General features: G+C 46.7%; 1 protein-coding gene across 3 annotated transcripts in view; it reads right to left on the bottom strand.

The window, feature by feature from the left end:
* Nucleotides 1-20,123, bottom strand: part of TIMELESS (timeless circadian regulator) — a 466,894-nt gene that overhangs the window by 49,148 nt on the left and 397,623 nt on the right. For all 3 annotated transcript variants that reach the window (XM_086959580.1, XM_086959589.1, XM_086959597.1), the window contains exon 25: nucleotides 8,199-8,317. In XM_086959580.1, coding sequence (XP_086815706.1) covers nucleotides 8,199-8,317 — 119 coding nt within the window. The remainder of the gene's footprint in view (nucleotides 1-8,198; nucleotides 8,318-20,123) is intronic.

Raw genomic sequence — 20,123 nt, 5'->3', positions numbered from 1 at the left:
TTCTGCCACCGAGAAGGTGTCGAATAAGAAGTCCGCATCCACAGGGTCCGAGTGCAGCTCGACATCGTGGTTCGCCACAGCTCTCTCTATCAATGCATTGAAGGCCGCCGAGTCCTCTGTCGGGGACGTCTTGGCGGTGAAAAGTTGAGTGTCTTGACCCGACTGCGGGTCGTCTGTGTCGCCTCCTGCGGCCCAAGGCACATGCTCCTCCTCCGGATCCGAGTACGCAGGATAGTTGTACTCGGCATCTTCCTCGTCCGCATCGGCCGCTGGGGAATGCGTCGGCGAGTGTTCCAAGGCCTGTGGGGACACAGGTTCCACCAGAGCCGAAGAGCCCGCAGAGTACTTTTTATTCTTGAGCGGGATCTTAAACGGTTCCAACGCCGGCTCCGACGTGATCTTTCGCTTGAGGAGCGACAGTTTCCCGGTGTTGGCGTCGATGATGACCTCACGACGTTCTTCTACCGCAAGCGGTTGGAGCCGAAGCTTCGACACCACCAAGGCAGCTTTCGGCGTTAACACCTCCCCTGGATGTCCGCCCTGTTTCGGCGCGAAGGCCTTCGGCGCCGACTTGGGTGGAAGGATGAAACGAATAGGCGTTTTCTCTTTAGTAGGCTTAGGCGTGAGCGTAGGCACTACAGTGTCCTGATCGGGAACCACCGTGGTCTTTCGGATCCGCTGTAAGGATTCCCCCACTTTCCTTGTAAAGGTTGCCGAGGGTTGCACCTGCTCGAGCGACCCCTCATCTTCGAGAGCCTGATCGCCGGTAGGCTTCTTCTTCGGGGCCGACGCCCCATGCCCAGGCGCGTCGTCGCCCTGACGCTTCTTCGAAACCGTCTTCGGGTCCCCGACCCCTTTCGGCGCCGACGCGGTCGCGTCGGAAGCCTTCGCCTTTGGGGTCGACCCCCAGGGCTTCGGGTCGGCCATCTTGGCGTGGCTCTTCAAGTCGGCCATTTTGGTTTTCTTGGAAGTTGACGCCTCCAGAACCTTCTTTACCAACGCAACTTTCAGTTTCGGTTTCGCATCCGAGGGTGCGTGACCAGTTGGTTTCACTTTTGTTTTCTTCAACACAAGTGATGGCTTAGAAATGTCCGTGACCGGGCCCGGAGGCGGGGACGTAGGACTGATAGGTAGATCTTGGGTAAGGCCCGAAGGCGATCCCTCGACCTGGGCCGTATGAAGGGGAATAACCCCTGAGTCTGATTGGGGATGCTCCTCCTCTGAGCTATCTCCCATCGTGGCACAAGCCAGATCGTCGTCCCCTACCTCGTCGGAGACTTCGTCAAAGTCCGTCTCACCCGCGTCGTAGTTTTCCTCCTCGGACGCGGGGCCAGAGTCCGACTCTCGCATGTCGTCTTCTCCCTCGACAGATTCCTGGAAAATGTCATCTGGTGGGGGCGCCGAAGCCGACAATTGAGCCTGGAGCCGATTGGCCCGGCGAATCTTTAAAGTCTTCTTGCTTCGGAACTTCGAACACGCCATGCAGGTGTCTTCGCGGTGATCCGGCGACAAGCAGGTATTGCACACAGGGTGCACGTCGAGGTGTGAATATTTGGAGTGACACAGCGGACACTTTTTGAATGGAGTCCGCTCCATAGCAAAGGTTGTAGTGTAGGCCCGTCCGCGCCGAAGGCACGTGGAAGGGCAGCAAGAGATAGGAGCTGAGAGTCAGAAAGAAACCCGAACGCAACTATACCGACGCCCAGCCTAAAGACCTTTTGGTCTCGAGCAGAAGTTGAACAACTATCGGTTCCGACAGAGGGAACCGAGACACATCCGAACCCAATGGCGGAAAAAAACAATCTGGGGATGGAGGCGATGCCCATGCGCACTGTAGTCCAGGGGAGGAGCCACCTATCTCGTGATACTTCGAAGACTCTTCCAGGACAACAATGTGCAATCATCCGGACCCAACACTAGGTGGCGGTCTATGCACAGATATGCACAGATATGAATTCAGCAGCCCACATGCCTCGAACCTGAAACAGCAGAGCCCAAACAGGACACAAAGCCAACTGGGTCCACAGACGCCTGAGAATGCCACAGAACAACTGTAGGCAGTGATGGAGAAGCACCAGGAGAGGGCCACGTCAGTCCGTGGAACTCAACCAAGGGTACGTTCTGCCAGAGCAGGAAGCATGTAACAAGGATGTCATCGCAGCCACCGACGACATCCGAGAAACAGCGGCACTCATCCTCCTGGACCTCTCCGCTGCGTTCGACACTGTCTGCCACCGCACCCTAGTCCAATGCCTCAGCAACACCGGCATCCAAGAGAAGGCATTGAAGTGGATCATCTCTTCCTCGCTGGAAGAACACAGAGAGTCCGCCTCCCCCCGTTTCGTTCCGAGGCCACCAAAGTCATCTGCGGCGTCCCGCAAGGATCATCACTCAGCCCCACCCTCTTCAACGTCTACATGAGACCTCTCGCAGCCATCGCACGCCAACACAACCTCAACATCATCTCCTACGCTGACGACACCCAGCTGATCCTCTCCCTCACCAGAGACCCCGCCACCGCCAGAACCAGCCTCCACGAAGGGATGAAAGACGTCGCCGAGTGGATGAAGAACAGCCGCTTGAAACTGAACTCAGACAAGACGGAAGTCCTCATCCTTGGACCATCACCCTCCGCCTGAGACGACTCCTGGTGGCCCCCAGCCCTGGGCACCGCCCCCAAGCCGACAGACCACGCACGCAACCTGGGCTTCATCCTGGACTCCTCCCTCTCTATGACCAGACAAGTCAACGCCGTCTCCTCTTCTTGCTTTCACACCCTCCGCATGCTCCGCAAGATCTTCCGATGGATCCCGATCGAAACCAGGAAGACGGTCACCCAGGCCCTCGTCACCAGCCGGCTGGACTACGGAAACACCCTCTACAACGGAACTACAGCCAAGCTACAGAAAAGACTACAACGCATCCAGAACGCCTCAGCCCGACTCATCCTGGACATCCCTCGACGCAGCCACATCTCCAGCCACCTGAGGAACCTACACTGGCTCCCCGTCAACAAGAGGATCACCTTCAGGCTCCTCACGCACGTACACAAGTCTCTCCACAACCTAGGCCCCAAGTACCTCAACGACCGCCTGACCTTCCACATGCCCACTTGCCAGCTACGGTCCGCCAGCCTCGCCCTCGCCGCCGTACCACGCATCCGAAGAGCCACCGCCGGAGGCAGATCCTTCTCCTACCTGGCGGCCAAGACATGGAACTCCCTCCCCATCCACCTTCGGCTGACCCAGGTCCACCTAGCCTTCAGGAGACAACTCAAGACCTGGCTGTTCGAGCAGTAGCGGCCCCCTTCCCCCAAGCGCCTTGAGACCCTTCCGGGTGAGTAGCGCGCTATACAAGTGGTCTGATTGATTGAGGAGAGATACAGCCTAGCCCACGGGAAAAAATCCCCTGGGGGGCTGATAATAGCAAGAGAGCTCCACAGGAGCCTCTGAAACTTTCTGGCAAGGAAAATATACACAATTGCTAAAAAATACCCCACATAAGGTACGTCACATCTCTATAAAAGCAAGGGACACCTCTTGAGACAAGCTCACAGGCAGAGGTTAAAAAACAAAAACACAAACAGCTGGCCTAGCTGCATTAAAGTAAGGGAAAAAACCTCTGGCTGAACAGCCATACAATCGTCTGGGACAAACCCCTAGGACCCAAGGACAGAAAGAGAAAAAACAGTGACAACACCGTCACACGAAAACATAGATCCACCATAGTGGACTAACACAGAGGAAGTCAACGAAATCCAGAAAGGAGATGCTGTACTACGGATTCGGCATGGTCGTCAAACAAATGGTCCCCATCATAGGGCAGATCTCCGAGTCTCTCCCGAACATTTTCGGGGCAACTGCCATTGCGTAGCCAAGCAAGCGTAGCCAAAGCGCAACCCATTGAGTCAATGGTGTCCATGGTTGAGCGGATGGTAAACTGCGCCATGTCTCGGCCATCTAGAACCAGCTGGAGCAGGTCAGCACGAGGGCCCTCCGGCAAGGAGGGAAGGAGCAGCTCAGCAGAGTCCCAAAGGGCAGAAGTAGCCCGGGAAAACTCGTAGATCGTGTTGAGGGAACGACGGCGGAACTGGTGGACGGAAAAACATTGCGGCCACACGACTCCAACCACCTAGACTTCAGAGCGGGAGGAAGCAACTGTGAAGGAGAGGAAGGAAGCGCAGCCTGTACTACCAGTCCATGAGCCCTAGGATAAAGGGACAAACAGGCAGGGTCATCTGGAGCCGGTTGGTGGCGATGCACCACAGCACAAGCCATGGGGTCACTAGACGAGGGTATGGCCCGAGTCCCAAAAAAGACATCATATAATGACTTGCCAAAAGGCAAAAGAGGCTCCACATCCACCGAGCCCTGGTGGAGAAGATCCAACAAAGGATCCAAAGGCAGGGAGACAGAGGGCGGCTGCATGTGTAAGACATGGGCAGCTCTACAAACTGCCTGCTTAAAGTCAGAGCTGGCCTCCGTGGCCATCCGAGGCAGAGACAACAAGTCATCGGTTGGGGAGGGCTGCAGGCTAAGCCCTCCACCCAACGACAGCGGCCCAACAGAGAAATGAGCCGGCCAATGCCCCATAGGAATCTGCTCCGGGGCGCATGGGAACACTGTGTGGGAAGAGAGCCCACTGGGGTCACGTCTCCAACAGAGGGGCAACCGGAGACCGAACCGGTGTTGACCGACGTCGGCGCCGATGGCCTCCAAAGAGGGCTCGAGCACCCGGTGTCGGGCCGGCGTCAACTCGACCTCCACCAAGGCCAGAGCTGGAGGGGAGGAACAAAGTCGACTCGAAGTCGAACTCCACGATGCAGCCACATCCAGCGTTGGCGTAGGTGAGCTCCACAGGACTGTGCAAAGACGCGTCGGAAGGGCTAGATGTCAGAGTGGGATGCCCATCCGGGCTGTGTCCCGATGTTGCAGCGACTCCGGAACCAGAGTCAAGGCACATGGTGGGCGCCGAGGACAAACCCGCTGACGAGTCCTCGACCCGAGTCCCTACCCCCAGTGTGCGGAACGAAGACATGCCAGGGAGAGGGGGTAACCCAAAAATGACCTGGTGAGCCCTAGAATAGGCTTCCATCTGGGTCCGAGTCGCCCCAGAACCAGGAAACGGTGGATAGGCGGGGGTCGACTCCTGACGGCTCATATCCGGTAAAGACCAGGAGATGCGGCCCGAGCGTCCCGCATGTGCGAGGTCGATGACCTCCGCGACTACTTTCGGTGCTTACCTGAGGCAGGCGAACGACGTCCACAGGAAAGACTCCGTGATCTGTCCCAAGGTGAGACCTCAACGTGGGATTAAGAGCTGAGCCTTTTGGAGCTCTCCACTGGGGACGGCAGCTGGTGCCGCGAGGACTCCGACCGGGACATCCGGGCAGACATGGGTTTCATTCATCGTTCCCGCTGGGACTTCGGCTTCAGCCGCCGGCAGGCGTCGCACTCTGCGTAGTCGTGGTGCTCGCCCAAGCACCACATACAGATCTCATGAGGATCCGTCGCCGACATCTGCCGCGAGCAGGACGCTCACGATTTGAAGCCCGCAGACATCGGCACACTGTTCCAGACGCGAAAGGCGCCGTGAAGGCCTGAAAACAGGCCGGAAGAACCGCTTAACTCCGGATCCGCGTTGGGACACAGAAAAGAAGAAAACTGGCATCAGCACGCTGAGGCGGTCTTATATGGCTCCATTGACGTCACTCCCGTGGATGACGTCAGGACAGAGCAAGGCAACGCCGCCCCTTGGCGTGCAGCGGTGGTGCTGGAGATAAAGTTTTTCCGGATCCAGTCTGACACCTGGGGATATTCTAAGTTAAGGAAACTGCGGCTAGATGTCTCTATCAGATAGAGGAGTGCAAGACATTCATTGCACAACAGTCATCGATAATGGACACACAGCTCAAGCAGGAGGTCCAGACTAATTTTAGAAAATTGTAATTTGTTTGTGTTTTATTTGAAGACCAAGATCTTCGCAATAAGGTAAGCATGTTTTTAATTAAATATACTTTTCACTTTGAAAAATCTGCACTTTAAAACTTTTCAAAAAAGTTCAATGTTATCCTATGTGGAAAACAATATTGCAGTTAATCAGGTAAGTAATGCACTTACAATCCCATTCTTCGGAACTAAAAGTCAGCAAGGGCCAGGTGAGTACTAAAACTACACCACCAGCGGCACAGGGGCAGCCGTGTGCAGAGGTCAAAATCGGAGTTCGTCCAAATGCTTTTCAATGGAGACTGGGGAGGCCTGGAGCCACACTGCTTGCAGGGAGGTAAATTTGTTGCAGGGGCCAGGCTTTGGGGGTTAGCACCAGCACAGGGGAGGCCACAAAGCAGCACTAAACATTCACCACCAGTGGCACAGGAGCGGCCAGGAGCAGGCTGCAAACTCAGCATCGGCACCCAATGCTTTTTTATGGAGATTCTTTTTTGGGCAAATAGGCTCTGCAGGTGACGTTCCAGAGGTTAGCAGGAGGGAGACCAACCACTGCACAGGTGAACCACTCAGACCTGGGCAGTGAGCGTCTGGTGCAGAGTGGGCAGGAGACACGGATCTGCCTGGAGCTTGTTTCTTCTTGGACTGGTCAGCTGTCCACAGGAGATTGGAGTCTTTTTCAAATGCAGCAATCCTCCCAGGGTTTTTTGAAGTCGCAGGCAGCGAAACTGGTCGTAGGTTCGTAGAAGCTGGAGACAGGCCAGTAGGACTGGGGCCAAGGCAGTCGCCGTTCCCAGTCTTCCCTGCAGGGTCGTCTTCTTGCTTCTAACGGCATCGCAGATCTAGTTTCAAGGTCTGAGTAGGCCACCTAAATTCAAAATGTAGGAGATGTTTTAGGGGAGTAGTAGGTAGGGCCAATGGGTACCTTACCTGCGGTGACTATACCCTGTATTATGCCACCTTCCTGCGGGACGGGGCATAGAAATAGCCTTGACTAGAGGGGCCACCCCATCATCAAGATGGTAGGGACTGAAAGATATTTTTCACCTCGCCTCCCCACCTTAGGGGTGGAGTTGACAGAGGTAGGCACACCTCCTGTTTTTCTGAGTTTTTCCACCCAAAGTGGGGGTATAAACTAGGGGCTTCCATCTGCTGCTTGCAGCAGAGGCTGAGGGTAGCATTACAAAAGAAGCAGGCTTTTGAAGCTTCCTTCTTCATGCACTGACCCATCCTAGAGAACGTGGTGTGACACTTCTGCCCAGGATGTGCATTGTTTCTGGTCCCAGAGAGCAGGGGCTCTGCACCCAAGGGTCCAGAAACATGTCTGGTGGTGGCTGGATTCCTACAGCCGGTCAGAGACCACACCAGGGTTGGTAGGTTTTCAGGGGGCACCTCTCAGGTGCCCTCTCAATACATGGTACAATAACTCCTACACTGGCAGCAGTGTGGGTTTACTTGAAAGTAGTAGTTTGGTACCTAACACCCCTGTGTTCAGCGAAGGCATCATGGTGCTGTGGAACTTGAGTTGTTGCGTTTCCAGCCCATGTACTCTCTGTAGCCTCCCTGACACTTACAATATTAAGGAATGGACCCCAATATTGTAGTCTCAATCAAGAGCCGAACAAAGCCACCTATCGACACACAGGAACAATTCTTTTTAAATCTTCCGAATCCAGTCTGGCACCTGGGGATATTTTAAAGGTGAGGATGCTGTGGTTAGAAGAATAAATCAGAATAGCTACAAACTATAACCGCTTCTTGACATCTCACAATGACAATCAGATATGGGACTATAGTAACAAAGTCCATCCTCCTGCAAATCCCTCCACCAATTCTCTCTTCAATGTGTGTCTGCTCAGGACCAAAACCAAAATATCTCACAATGGACAAACCAGTGCAGTAACCAGCTAAGTGGACTATTATCATAGGAAATCCTATACAGAAACATACAGACCTATTCCAAGCTGCCAGTTTACTGAAAGCCATAAACTGCGTGCCTATCTCTCACACCGCTTGATCTAGAACACAGATAAGTGTGTCCCATAACAGAACCACACCTCTGTAGTCAACACACAAGGCATAGAAATCCTTCCAACAGAAAAGCAAAAAGTCAACACCCCTTCCATCCACACTCTCCAACCATTGTAGCAAGCAGCTATGTAGGTAAGTGCCTTAGCGCCCCACAAGAGGTAGTAACAGCTATTTAAAATACAAAAATGTGGAAGACCTGAGCTGGGGGTGTGGGAGGTATACCTGCTCATTTGCTGGGGGGCGAACGCCCACTGCCTTCAGCAGCTTCTGAAACTGGCGGTTTTCCATGGCATCTTCATTCTCCTCAGTGAGCGGCACCAAGGGCACAGCCTGCGAGATGCCTGGGAATGTGAGAGAAAGACAGGAGAGTCTATACAGAGGTGCCCAAAAGAACCGAAGAACGGGACTGTTTAAATCCCTGTATTAACTTAATGATCTAGAAGATTCGGTTAAGGAGGCTTTGGGAATTTAACAAAATAGTAACTTTAAAGAAAAGCTTTTCACTCTTAAGTTGGATTTCTCTTTTCGAGTCAAAGTGGGAGCCAAGTAGGCCCAGCGGTTTATTATGTCGAGAACACTTCACCTCAATGCAAACTATTTTACCAACAGTTTAATTTGAAAGAATACAGAAGATAATGCAGAGGCGTTGCATAAATACAACCTTATTTTATTTAAGCCATTATTTATTGTTTTTTCATAGAGTAGACTGCACACAAATGATTTCCATAGCACTGTACAATCAGAAATTAAGCTGGAGTCAACAGGCTATAGTTTACAACAAGGTCGAAAGGGTACCAGCAGCAGCAATTCATAATAGAAGTGAGCACAGTATCAAAGATTTATACAGTATGTGGTAAATACGTTACTTACCTTTGATAATACCCTTTCTGGTAGATATTCAATCTAACTGCATATTCCTCAACTTGAGACTCTTCACAGGTGAGAGATTGGAACTGGAAAACGTACACAACAGCTCCTGAGTGCTGGCATATCGGCCTACATCCCAGCTCTGTCCCGGCTCCGGATAGGATGACCCAAAGCCCTATCCAGGCACCTCCTGTGCACTGAAATTTGTTGATTTTTATTTTTTCCCATTCCTTCAAATGCGAAGAGTTTCTGAAAAGTTGGAGTTCGTAACCGAAGTATCAAAATAAAACTTGAGACCTTATTATACCCTCAAGTCTACTTCCATGGGGAAGGTGGACAGGCCATGAAGAATCTGTGGTTAGAGTACTGACCAGAAAGAGACCTACCTAAGGTAAGTAACTGATTCTTGTAGATATTTCTAACCAGAGATTACTCATGTAGTGAGTACCTACCAAAGCAATGCCCCTAAATGCAGGTGGGTCTGAGGAGTAAACTTGCACCATGAAGTCCTGTGGGATCAAGTAGGCAAAATGAGCTTCCCTTATGAAAGCATGACCAGATACCCACTTGGCTTTCTGGCAAGTACCCAAAACCAGAACATCACTAATTAGAGCAGCATAAGCCCTGGTAGATTAAGCCTAGGACTCCCTGTTTTATGTTATTTATTTTGTAGTCATTTCTGTCTGTATTTATCCTTATTTATTTTTTGTCATCTTTATCTGTATTTATCCATATTTATTATGGGTTTTGTTAAAACAAGTAAATCTGAAACTGGTATATTTCCACATTAATGTAAGCAATGAATAGGCAGTCATGCTTGAATGCCTGCCAGGTTTCAGTGATATGAACATCCGCAGAAGATAAATCAATGCACTTATATGAAAATATGCACATTTTCGTATCATCCTTGAGCAAAGCTACTGCTGTTTAAGCCTCTGTACTAAAATCCCTTTCTTTTTTTAACCCCCTTAACTATCAATCCACACAGTTATTGGCTTGGCAGTCATGGAAAAGTGTATTTAGAATCGCTCAAAAACCACCCAATTGCAGTTTTAATCCACATTTAAAAATGAGTACAGATTAGAAAAGAAATGGTTTTATGTCTATTTATCTGTAAAAATCAGTAATAACAGCAAAACAGGGAGCCTTAATTAAGCCCCAAGGCCCATAAGAGGATTATTCTTAGCCAAGGCATCACACAGTTTGATTCAGAGGATAATCCATATTCACATGGTCCGATTCAGGACCACCTTTTCTTTCTTCACAACGGTGAATCCAACAGTATACCATTACCATGGCACTCTTTGGTCCTATCAATGTAAAAATGTTGCAGGACTAATTGCTGTAGCCTCTCCTCCTCTATGGAAGGATGCGGTGGAGAAAAGAACACAGAGTACGATGGACTGTTCCCCTTGGAAAGATGGCCGCGCCTTTGGAAGAAAGGATGTACAAGCCCTAAGTGGCAGCTTGGTAGGGAAAATCCTAGTATAGAGAAGTTGAACTAACAAGTCCTACAGTTCGCTAATTCAATGCGTAGAAGTGAGGTAATCAGAAACTGCCTTCAGCACCAAAACCTTTGCAATACAGCTGTGGTGAGAATCGAAGGGAGCATACAACAAGGTTAGAACCAAATGAATCACCCTTTGCTGCATAAAGAAGGGAGTGGAGAAAACATAAGTGAAAGCCTTTCTGAAAAACTTATCACACCAGCCATCTTATGAGCATCGATACATCGATATTTTTTATAGATTAAGTAATGCTTAGATCCTTCAAACCGTCAACACTCAAACTCCAATGTACTACAAGGCTCATCCTACTCCCCTCACCTCACCTCCAACATATACATGGAGCCACTGAAAGAAATAGTACAAGGTAAGAACATTTCAAAACAACAATGCGCCAGCGATAGGCATTTGTTCCTCAGAGTGTCCGACTCTTCAAATATAATCAACAGGGTTCTTACAAAAGTTAATTGAATGGGTGGCTACCATCTTGCTTAAGTAGAATCCTAACAAGATCACACTTGTCCTTCACTCCAAATATGATAGTCCACATGTTCAAAACAGGTTTGAAGTTTTGGCCCCCTTGGGAATTTCACCTAGTATCAAGTTTCTAAAACCCAAGAGTCACTGTAGTCAAAAACCTGAGTTTCAATGAACATGTCAATGAACTGTTGAAAACGGCTACATCCAAGCACCACTTATTTAAATCTTTAAAGAAAATAAAGAACTTCATTCCTCCGAAAGGCTTTAAATCTGTTCTTCAAGCCCTGGTCCTCTGGCAAATAGATAGTGGCAACATCAGGGAGACCCAGATCCTCAATCGTGCCTCTGAATGCCACTGTGCATGTTGCAGAAAATGCAAGAAAATCATACCATATGACCCCAATTCTAAAGAAGTTGTAGTGATTGCCTTTAGAAGCTTGTATCAGCATCAAGAGGATACAATGGGGATTCCAGGTTATCTGAAAGGAAATGTACGTATCACAGTGAGAAAAACTAATAAGCGGAAAAACAAGAATGACTCTAGAGGGCCTCAAAACTTAGAAGGTAACATTCAATATACAGACCTTCTCTTGCCTAGCATAAAAGAAATCCAAAACTTGACATTCCATAAAAATCTAAAAACACACCTTTTCAGGATCTATCATACTCTTCACTCCCTGTGTACATAGACAATTTAAATTTTCATGCAGGTGCAGTGCAACCCTCTACATAACACACTGCCTGCTCAATAAACAAATCTACTTTACTTCCAAGCAAATAATGCATTTATGCTCAATCTTTAGATTAGCTCAACAGCTAAAAAAAACTTGGTTATATAGAAATCAATTCATGTTTTTATTCTCGGGTTTCCCATTTCAGGTTAGTTTATCAATTAAATAAATATAACTATTTTTTGTTGATAACAGGTGTGTTCAGGGTGGATTGACTGTTACAAAATACACAACAGAGCAGACCAGGTCTGGAAAAAGTGTGTAGCTGTACTGGCAAATGTGCAACAGTGGATGCATGTGTGAACGCATGCCGTTGAAAACACACAAAGGCTAGAGAAATCCCATCAGACCACCCTTATGGTGGAGTTCACGTCATGTGGGATATTGCTGATCATTCCATATCACATCGGACCATGTAATGCCGATGTGCAAATGGATGTCAGTGATCTAGCCATGATGTCCATCAAAGAGTGGTGTTAATAAAGTGCAGTGCTCGAGTGACAGTGAGAAAATAAATGAATAAATAAAATAGACTACACAGACGCTGCAAAGTGTTCAAACAGCGGCCCATGTGTTAGAGGTTAAAAGCACGCCGAGTAGTAAGACTACCCCGTGGCGCTGTATAGGACGGTCGACATGTTTCTGCCTGTGGGGTATTGCCCTGGCTTTCTTCAGGACCATAGAATGGCTACTGCAACTGTAAATGATGTGTGGGGTGAAAAATAAAATAAAAAATGTACTAAGAAGAAAGTTACATATCTACCAGGAACCTTCACACTTGAATGCCCACTGGAAGGAGAGAAGAACATCTTCTTCCCAGCTTTGTGTGGGTGAAGGCCTCACCTCACCCGGCGACCGCTCGGGAGTATGAGGCCCCGCTCTGTCCGTCGGTGCCCCCGTCGGCTCACCAACGGGGGCACCGACGGACAGAGCGGGGCCTCATACTCCCGAGCGGTCGCCGGGTGAGGTGAGGCCTTCACCCACACACGAACACGAAGGAGTCCCCTTAAATCCTTCTGTGGGTGCTGCTATATGGGAGGTTGGTAAAGGGGGCGGACCAGTAGGCTAAATGATTCGGAGGAACTTGGGGAACGTTGATGGTTCTTCTTAACGAACACTGGACTGGAGGATCAGCACGAAAAGGATCACTGCATGGATAAGGCCCTGAACTCATACAATATGCTACTGTGAATAGGGTGTGAGGTCTACAGTTTTGTTTATTGCTATTGTTAGTATATAGCCACTTCTCGCTCCCCTAGCAAGATGTCGATTTACCAAGGGAAATGCATGGTTGTCTAACCTACTAACTTGTGAAGAGAATACCCACGCCATGCTGTATTATGGGGCGAGAGTTTACATTGTTTAATACAATACTGTTACTAACTTGCAGGTTTTTAAATTAATTGGCTGTCTGAAGTGTACCCTTGTACAGTCAAAATGTAAAAGCTTATAAAGGGAAATTTGAAAGAAAAAAAAGACTGCATGGCTCCTGCCTCACCAAAACGATTGCAACCACTCCAGTGTGACTTCCTAAATATGGACACCCACCAGCCTGTCTATCAGGACTGAGTGGCTAACAGTGTCCAAGAAGGCAAAGAGGTCAAGGAACTTAACAGCAGTAACCCCCTCCTTGATCCAAGATTATTCTGAATTCATTTTGGACTGTAGTGAGGCCAACCTCTGTGCTGTGAGACTAACAAAAGGCAGATCCCCTGAGACCTAGTAAAGAAACATCAGAGAGGAACTGAGACTGTTGCTTGTTTACTGACCACAAAGTCACCTTGTGACAGAGTGGAAGAAGGGGGAACAGGCCAATAGTTGACTGGAACATTCGGGCACAATGTTTAAAAAAAAAAAAAAATCACTACAAAATCAGGTTTTCTTTCTTCAGGCAGCTTACCAGGTCTAGTCAATTAATTTACTAGCGGATACAGAGGAGAACAAATTAATGTTGCCACGAGGTGGACATACGAGCTGAGCAGGGGGTCATCCGACCATTCAGACTTAATGGTTTGCATAATTTGCAAAACAGCCTTAGGGGAGATGGAGTTTATTTTCACCAACTTAGAAATAAAGCTTGAGGACATTCAGATAACTGAAAGTTGAAGGTATTACAATTCTGGGCCAAATAACTGAGAACATGAGAACTAGCATATTATATTTTTTTATCTGACATCTTACTTCAAGACTCAAATGACTTGAGAAGGCCTGATAAACGTTTAGAGTGTTGTCAACGAAAAGGTCATACAGAAATCTTGAGAAGCAGGGATTCTTGCTTGGCTACAGTGAGGGTTAGTATTTTTTTTATATTTAAAAAAAATAACGTACAGCATTGTTGCTCAATAAAATGCGATTTGAGCAACAGCTAGTATGAGCCAATTGAAACTGATCTCTAAAGGTTCTTCCTTATATTTTACCTTCTTTTCTTGTGAGCAACAATTTTTCTGCCAATTTCTTTCATGGGGTTTGTGTATTTAGCTGCCACTAGCTCCTGTGTTTACCAAAGTGTCAAGGTGGTCCTCCGATTTGTCATCACTGCCACAGCAGGATCAATAGTGTCCATACTGATGTAATCTGTGAGTTGATTTTGAGCATCATCCAGTAGGACATGTTGATGACTCTTGCAAAGTCAAGCCAAGGGTGGAGGTTGTAGTCTTAGCTATTTTGCACTTTCTTGTACAGCGCTGATGGAACGAGGAGGAATTATTGCCATCTTATCATAGCTAAAATGAAAGTGCTGAGTGGTTGGAGTATGCCACCGGTGCAGTAATCACTTGATATAAAATCGTCAGATGCCCACAATAAATCTAAAATGGGTCCAGCCACATTGGTAGTTTCAGTAACTAATTGTTTGAGGTCAAGAGTACAAGTCTATAAAAGATCATATACTTTAGTGGAAAATGCAGTACCCATCCATACACTGAAAGCCTATAAAGTAAGTAATTTAAAAGGATTTAGAACAAAAAGTGAAATGCATAGAGCAAGAGAATTAAATCAGGACCTGGAGGGCAGTACACCAGGACACTAAAGATAGCATCAAAGGGGGAGGGTGATACTGAAAATGCAAATGTTTTTAACTAAGGAAAACCTCTGCTTCACTGGCCTTTGCTGTGAGATTTTCCTAATAAATGACTGCAATCTCTCCTCTCCTCACCAGGCCAGGATGTAAAATCTTGTGAACAGATACAGAAGAAACAGGAGGCGATCACTCCTTCAATCATGCCTCCGCCCAAAAAAAACATCAACTTATGGTCATCTAAAAAAAAATTGCATTCAAGTCTACATGCTTAGCCAGTGAACAAACATTTAGATGGACGGCTCCAAGCAGGCGGTGTTTAGGCGTGTACATATCACTACAAAGGAACTTAGTAAAATAAGAACTGCACTATCTGGGTATTTTGATCAACTGTGAATTAAATTAAATTGCAAAGGTTAATGTGGTAACATATTCAGCTGATATCAAACAAACCCACATAAGATAGCAAACAGTATCTTTGAAGATATAAGGCAGAGTCAACTTGGTTAAACTGAGCATTCATGGGAGAAGTTCAGACAGAAGCTTGAGAAGGGGGTTTACAATTACCAGATATTCAATTTTACTGTATGGCTTTCCAAGTTACGTTTATCAGGGTCCTCTTGAACACAATGGTAAATTTGCTAAATGGTAACAGGCTAAAGTCCTTGACGGAGATGAACATGAAGACGGGGGACATTTGTTCAAATATAAATAGCTAAAATTATCGTCATGGGCAGCGGCGAACAAAGATAAGCTGCATGTTCCAGAGGATGTTGAGGCCAGTCAACTACTCCCAATGCTCAAAAAGGAAATCGCGAAATGGTATGGACGGTTGTGTCAAGCTGGAGACAGAGTTAACACCACCTTATAGAATATGGAAAGGATGCCTGCCAAGTGACCAGTTGGAGACCCTATGGCAAGTATCCTTTTGCACTTAAACTATTTATTTACATTGCACAGGGCTTATTGGACTCTGTATAAACTTTCGAAGATCTCAGGTACGATTGTGAAGTGCAAGTTAGCCAGAGCGGATGATATGCATATGTTTCTGGAATGCCCTGGTTTTTAAGTTTTCTGGGGGAATGCAAGTTTAGTGATGTCAGAAATGGCTAACAAAGAAATTAATGTAATTCCCCACTTGGTCATTTTCAAAATATTACAAGGGACAAAAGAACTTGCAACTGAAAGGAAGAAACACAATTTTGTATTTGATACTAATAGTGAGACACAATAACTATAGAAAATGGATTGATCCTGGCCTTCCTAAGCTGGAGAATTGGTTAATACAAGTAAAGAATGTTTGCTCAACGGACGTAAGAAGATGAATTTGTAAGAGTAAATCTAATTTATGGCTCCATGTGATCGAATGGTTGAGAGTTGAACATGAATGGGTTCAATGATTAATAACCCCATCTGTGCTCTTTATATCTGTGCCAGAGTAACGACCTAAGACACTCTGTGAAAGGAATAGCCCCACCACCTTGGCAGAGTGGTGTAAATGTTTGAACAGCTATTATTAGTGATTGGGTCAAGATGGCATGATGATGGGGACTTAAGAAAAACAAAAAAGTGAAATTAAGGACAGAATTTTTATTTATACAGGATACTAAACACATCTTTAGAAACAAAATGAAAAGTGTACAATGAGTAATTAGTCTAAGAGTGAGATGAGGGACAGGATACTAGGCCCACCAAGGAGTTAGAAGAGAGTAGAAAGCTCTACTGAGATTGTACTCATGAGTCAAAAGATTAAATAGTCAGGTACAGGTGTTTCTCAAGAAGCATGTTCTTATGAAGGAATTTGAAATGAAGGATTAATCTTGAAATGAAGAGAGGACATTGGAGACTCTGGGAGGACTGTTGGCGAAGAATCTGCGAAGTGAGGATGACTCTTAAAAAGTGGAGCGAAAAGACGTATGCTTTTGAAGGGAAAGGTGCCAAAGTCTCAAGACATGGGTAGTGTCTGCAGAGAAATTTTGATGTTTGCTTGTTCAGGGCTTCGTACATAATTCAGGCCTTCATCTTGACCCATTTAAGTTAGGTATTGTGGTACAGTTTTTAAGTGTTCGTGTGAAACTTGACAGTAGCACTAACAACAGGTCTAAATTGGGGAATCTTTTTCAGAGGGCCGTAATGAGGGTAGAGCCATAGTCAAACTGGGAGATTCTCAAAGCTGCTCTGCTAGAATCAGATCCTACCAGGGATAATAGGTTTTAACATCTTAAGTTTAATAAGAAGGAATCTGGCAAACTGACCCATAGTTTGGATGTGCGCTTTGAGGTTAAGGTTTGCGTGTGGAAGGAAACCAAAGGATTAAGGGGTAGTCAATTTATAACAGTAATATATGCCAACTTTAAGGATTCAAGTCAGGTAGAGTGCTTCTGTTATTAGTCTTTGGGATATGGAGCAGAAATGTAGGTTTCAAATTATTATATTTTCCATGCTTTTGGCTCCAACTATTTGCTAATGCTATTCAATAAGGACTTTATATTGGAGCGGGGTCAAAGTAGTCGAAACCAATATGGACTTTGGTGCCTGCCTACTGATGAAAGAAGACACTAAGATTTTTTAAAAGTTCAACAAACAGATTGAATACGATGGGTGCGAATACTGCAGCTTGACAGACATTGTAAGAGATGGGGTTCGATTGGAAAAGGAGTTACCATTTTAGACCAATTGAGAGTGTTCTAAATAATAAGAGAAACTACCTCAAGACAGCTCCCTCCAAGCCCATCCTATTTTTCAGTGTGTCCTGAAAAATGTAATGGTCTACAGTGTCAAACATAGCGGTTAGATCCAAAAGAACAAAAAAGTTAGTGGCTTTTATCTGTAGAGGATGTCGCTGATTAATGCTAATGTCTGAGATTCAGTACAATTACCTGCCTGCAACCAGATCTAAACATTCACACAGTCATTTTCTTAGATATGTCTAGCCACTTGGAAGGAGGTAGATTTTTGTATAAGTTTAGCTAGAAACGGAGACCAGAGAAAAAAACGTAGTTCTTAACATTTGAGGAATTAAGATAATGCATTTTAAGGAGGGTTTGACATGTGCAGCTTTGAAGCAGTTTTCTACAACACCATTCCTTAGAGGTGAGTGGGGGAGAGTGAGACAGTGAGGGAGAAAGACCAGAATAAAGTCTTTGGCAACTGAAGGAGGCACTGGGGCACTATAGTATGAAGAGGGTCATAATGGAAAGGTTTTCATGTGAAGGTAATGCAGTTTAATCGGAAATACCAATGTTTTGTGGTGGATTCCACTTACAACCTATGGCAATCCTTTCATTTGGCCTTAAATCATTATACCTGGGAACTTTAATAATTTCATGTCGATTTTTGTGGGCCATCTTTGCACATCGGAGACACAAGTGCTCTTCTACCTTGCGGCTGCTTTTAAGGCAGGTTAACGTCAGCTAGTGCTATATGATCAACAGAGCACAAAGTCACTGTTGTTCAGCCTGGGGTTCCCCATTAATGGGTCCAAAGTTCACCTTCAACACATGCAGAGCCTGCCATTCATTGAGGCCATCTTTGACATGGTCACCTTGAGGGCTTCAGTCCCCATGCAAAGGGTCCGGAACACTGAGGCTGTGATCCTGATGATTTCAGGTGAAAGCTATTCATCCAGGATAAGTTGTCCAACTGCAGGGCCCATTAGACTCCTGCTCAGGTCTTTTGCCCGGTTGCACATGCAGACTCTCCTGTGGAATTTGTGCCTTCCTTGGGTCGAGCACTGAGGGATGCCTCCTGTGCAAGATCCACATCTGCGAGGAAGTCTCGCTAGGTCATTCATAGTGAACAATCTAACTTACAGCCAGCCCTTCTTCCTTCCTCTCCAGTAGTTACGCTGGAATCAATGAATAATCGCTAAGTATTGGGGTGTCACATGGATAAGGTGGAGATTCGGGGTCTTTAGTCCTTGTTAGAGCAGAGCTACCACACAAATCTGTTGCAACTGTGTGCAGCAAGTTTGTCCCTAAAGATGTTTTCTCCTTATTGATCAGCTTCAAGTTAATTCAAATGCTCACCAACAGCATAATAGTAATGTGTAACCGCAAAAAGAGGCGTAGTGGGGGCTTGCATGTGTGGCGGCGCTGCGGTTGTGGCGCTGGCTAGCAGTTAAAGCGATTTTGCTGTTGGCTAGTCATAAGTTCCCTCAATATCAGGAGGGACAAGTTCAGCAGAGGGGTTTTGCGCAGTTGGGAGTGTGCTTGGTGGACCTTGTCAGCATCTCTGAAAATGTCAGCGCCACGACTTCTGCACCCATCAATTTCCTTTTGTAGAATCTCTGGGAGACGCATTCTGCCTTCAGTGGGATTTCAGTCTTCTGCACGCATTTCCTCCACTGCCTTTTATCCCCGTGCATTCTAAGGAAGGTGAAGCAGGATTGAATACAAGCCACTCTAGTGTCCCCTGATTGGACCAGAAGGGTTTGGTATTCAGAACCTCTGGCCCGAGCATCTATCATTCCCTTCAGCTTCCTTTTCAAGGACCTGCAGTCACAGAAACAGGGCAGGGTGTTCCAACCAAATCTCCACAACTGACACGGTCAAGCGTGATGATTGAGGGGGACCAAATGAAAGGCTTTGAACTTCTGGGTGATGTGGCAATGTCATTTTGGTTGCAAGTGGTCCTCCAACCAATTTCATACATTTTGATCACTGAGGTTTACTTTGTCTCCTGGTGTGATTCAGCAGAGTTAAAAGTTACTTAGTGGCCCTTTATTTGACTTATCAGCCCTCATTGTTCATGTTACCTGTTGTGAGGAGTCACCTAAAAGGGGTGTCACATGTTTCCCCCAACTCCCAGACCTTCCTGATGTGCGTGCCTTTTAATTTGCTTCATAGCTGCACTCTACCTTGAAAACTTTATACTTGCGGTGTTGCTATTTCATGTGGGGTAGTCAAATACGCTTACCACATTGAATTCTCCTCCGCATCAATCAAAGGAGGAGAAGGGATTTCAAAGCCGTAACCCTCAAAATACCCTTAATTTCTTTGACAGGACTAAAGGCCATCATCTTCATAAGCTGTTCATCAAATTCACTGAAACGAAGAAGGGTAAGTAAATCATGAAGCAGACTGTCTTGCTGGATTGTCCGCTGTATTAAGTTCTGCTCGGCCAAAAAGGATTCTAACAAGTGCCCCGGGGCTCACTTTGCCACAGCTCTGTTTAGGGATGTTCCTGTTCTTAGACATCTGTCAGGCTATAATGTGGGGTTCTGTCTGCACTTTCATTAAGCACTACTGAACTAATTCTCTACTCTGCAGGGAGGGATCTTTTGCTTAATCAGAGAAGCCAGCCCACGAATGATCAAGTAAAGTATCTGTTTTACCTGATATTAAAATCTTCCAGAAGAATGCTTTTGAAGGGTAGGTTGAAGGTGAGGTGTTAAATGAGCTAATTTAAGAAGGTGCAGATGTTCTAAAGAGGATGATAGACCACAATAGGTCACAATGTTCCTCTGTTTGTGAAAGTGAGATCAACTTGAGGGATTATAAAGGAGGAAAACGATGGGGCAGGAACGGGAAAATAGAACAAGTTTCTT

Source organism: Lissotriton vulgaris, chromosome 1_1 (assembly GCF_964263255.1).
Source record: "Lissotriton vulgaris chromosome 1_1, aLisVul1.2, whole genome shotgun sequence".
NCBI classification, from domain to species: domain Eukaryota; kingdom Metazoa; phylum Chordata; class Amphibia; order Caudata; family Salamandridae; genus Lissotriton; species Lissotriton vulgaris.
The sequence above is the reverse complement of the archived record's forward strand: the minus strand, read 5'-3'. Positions and strand labels throughout refer to the sequence as shown.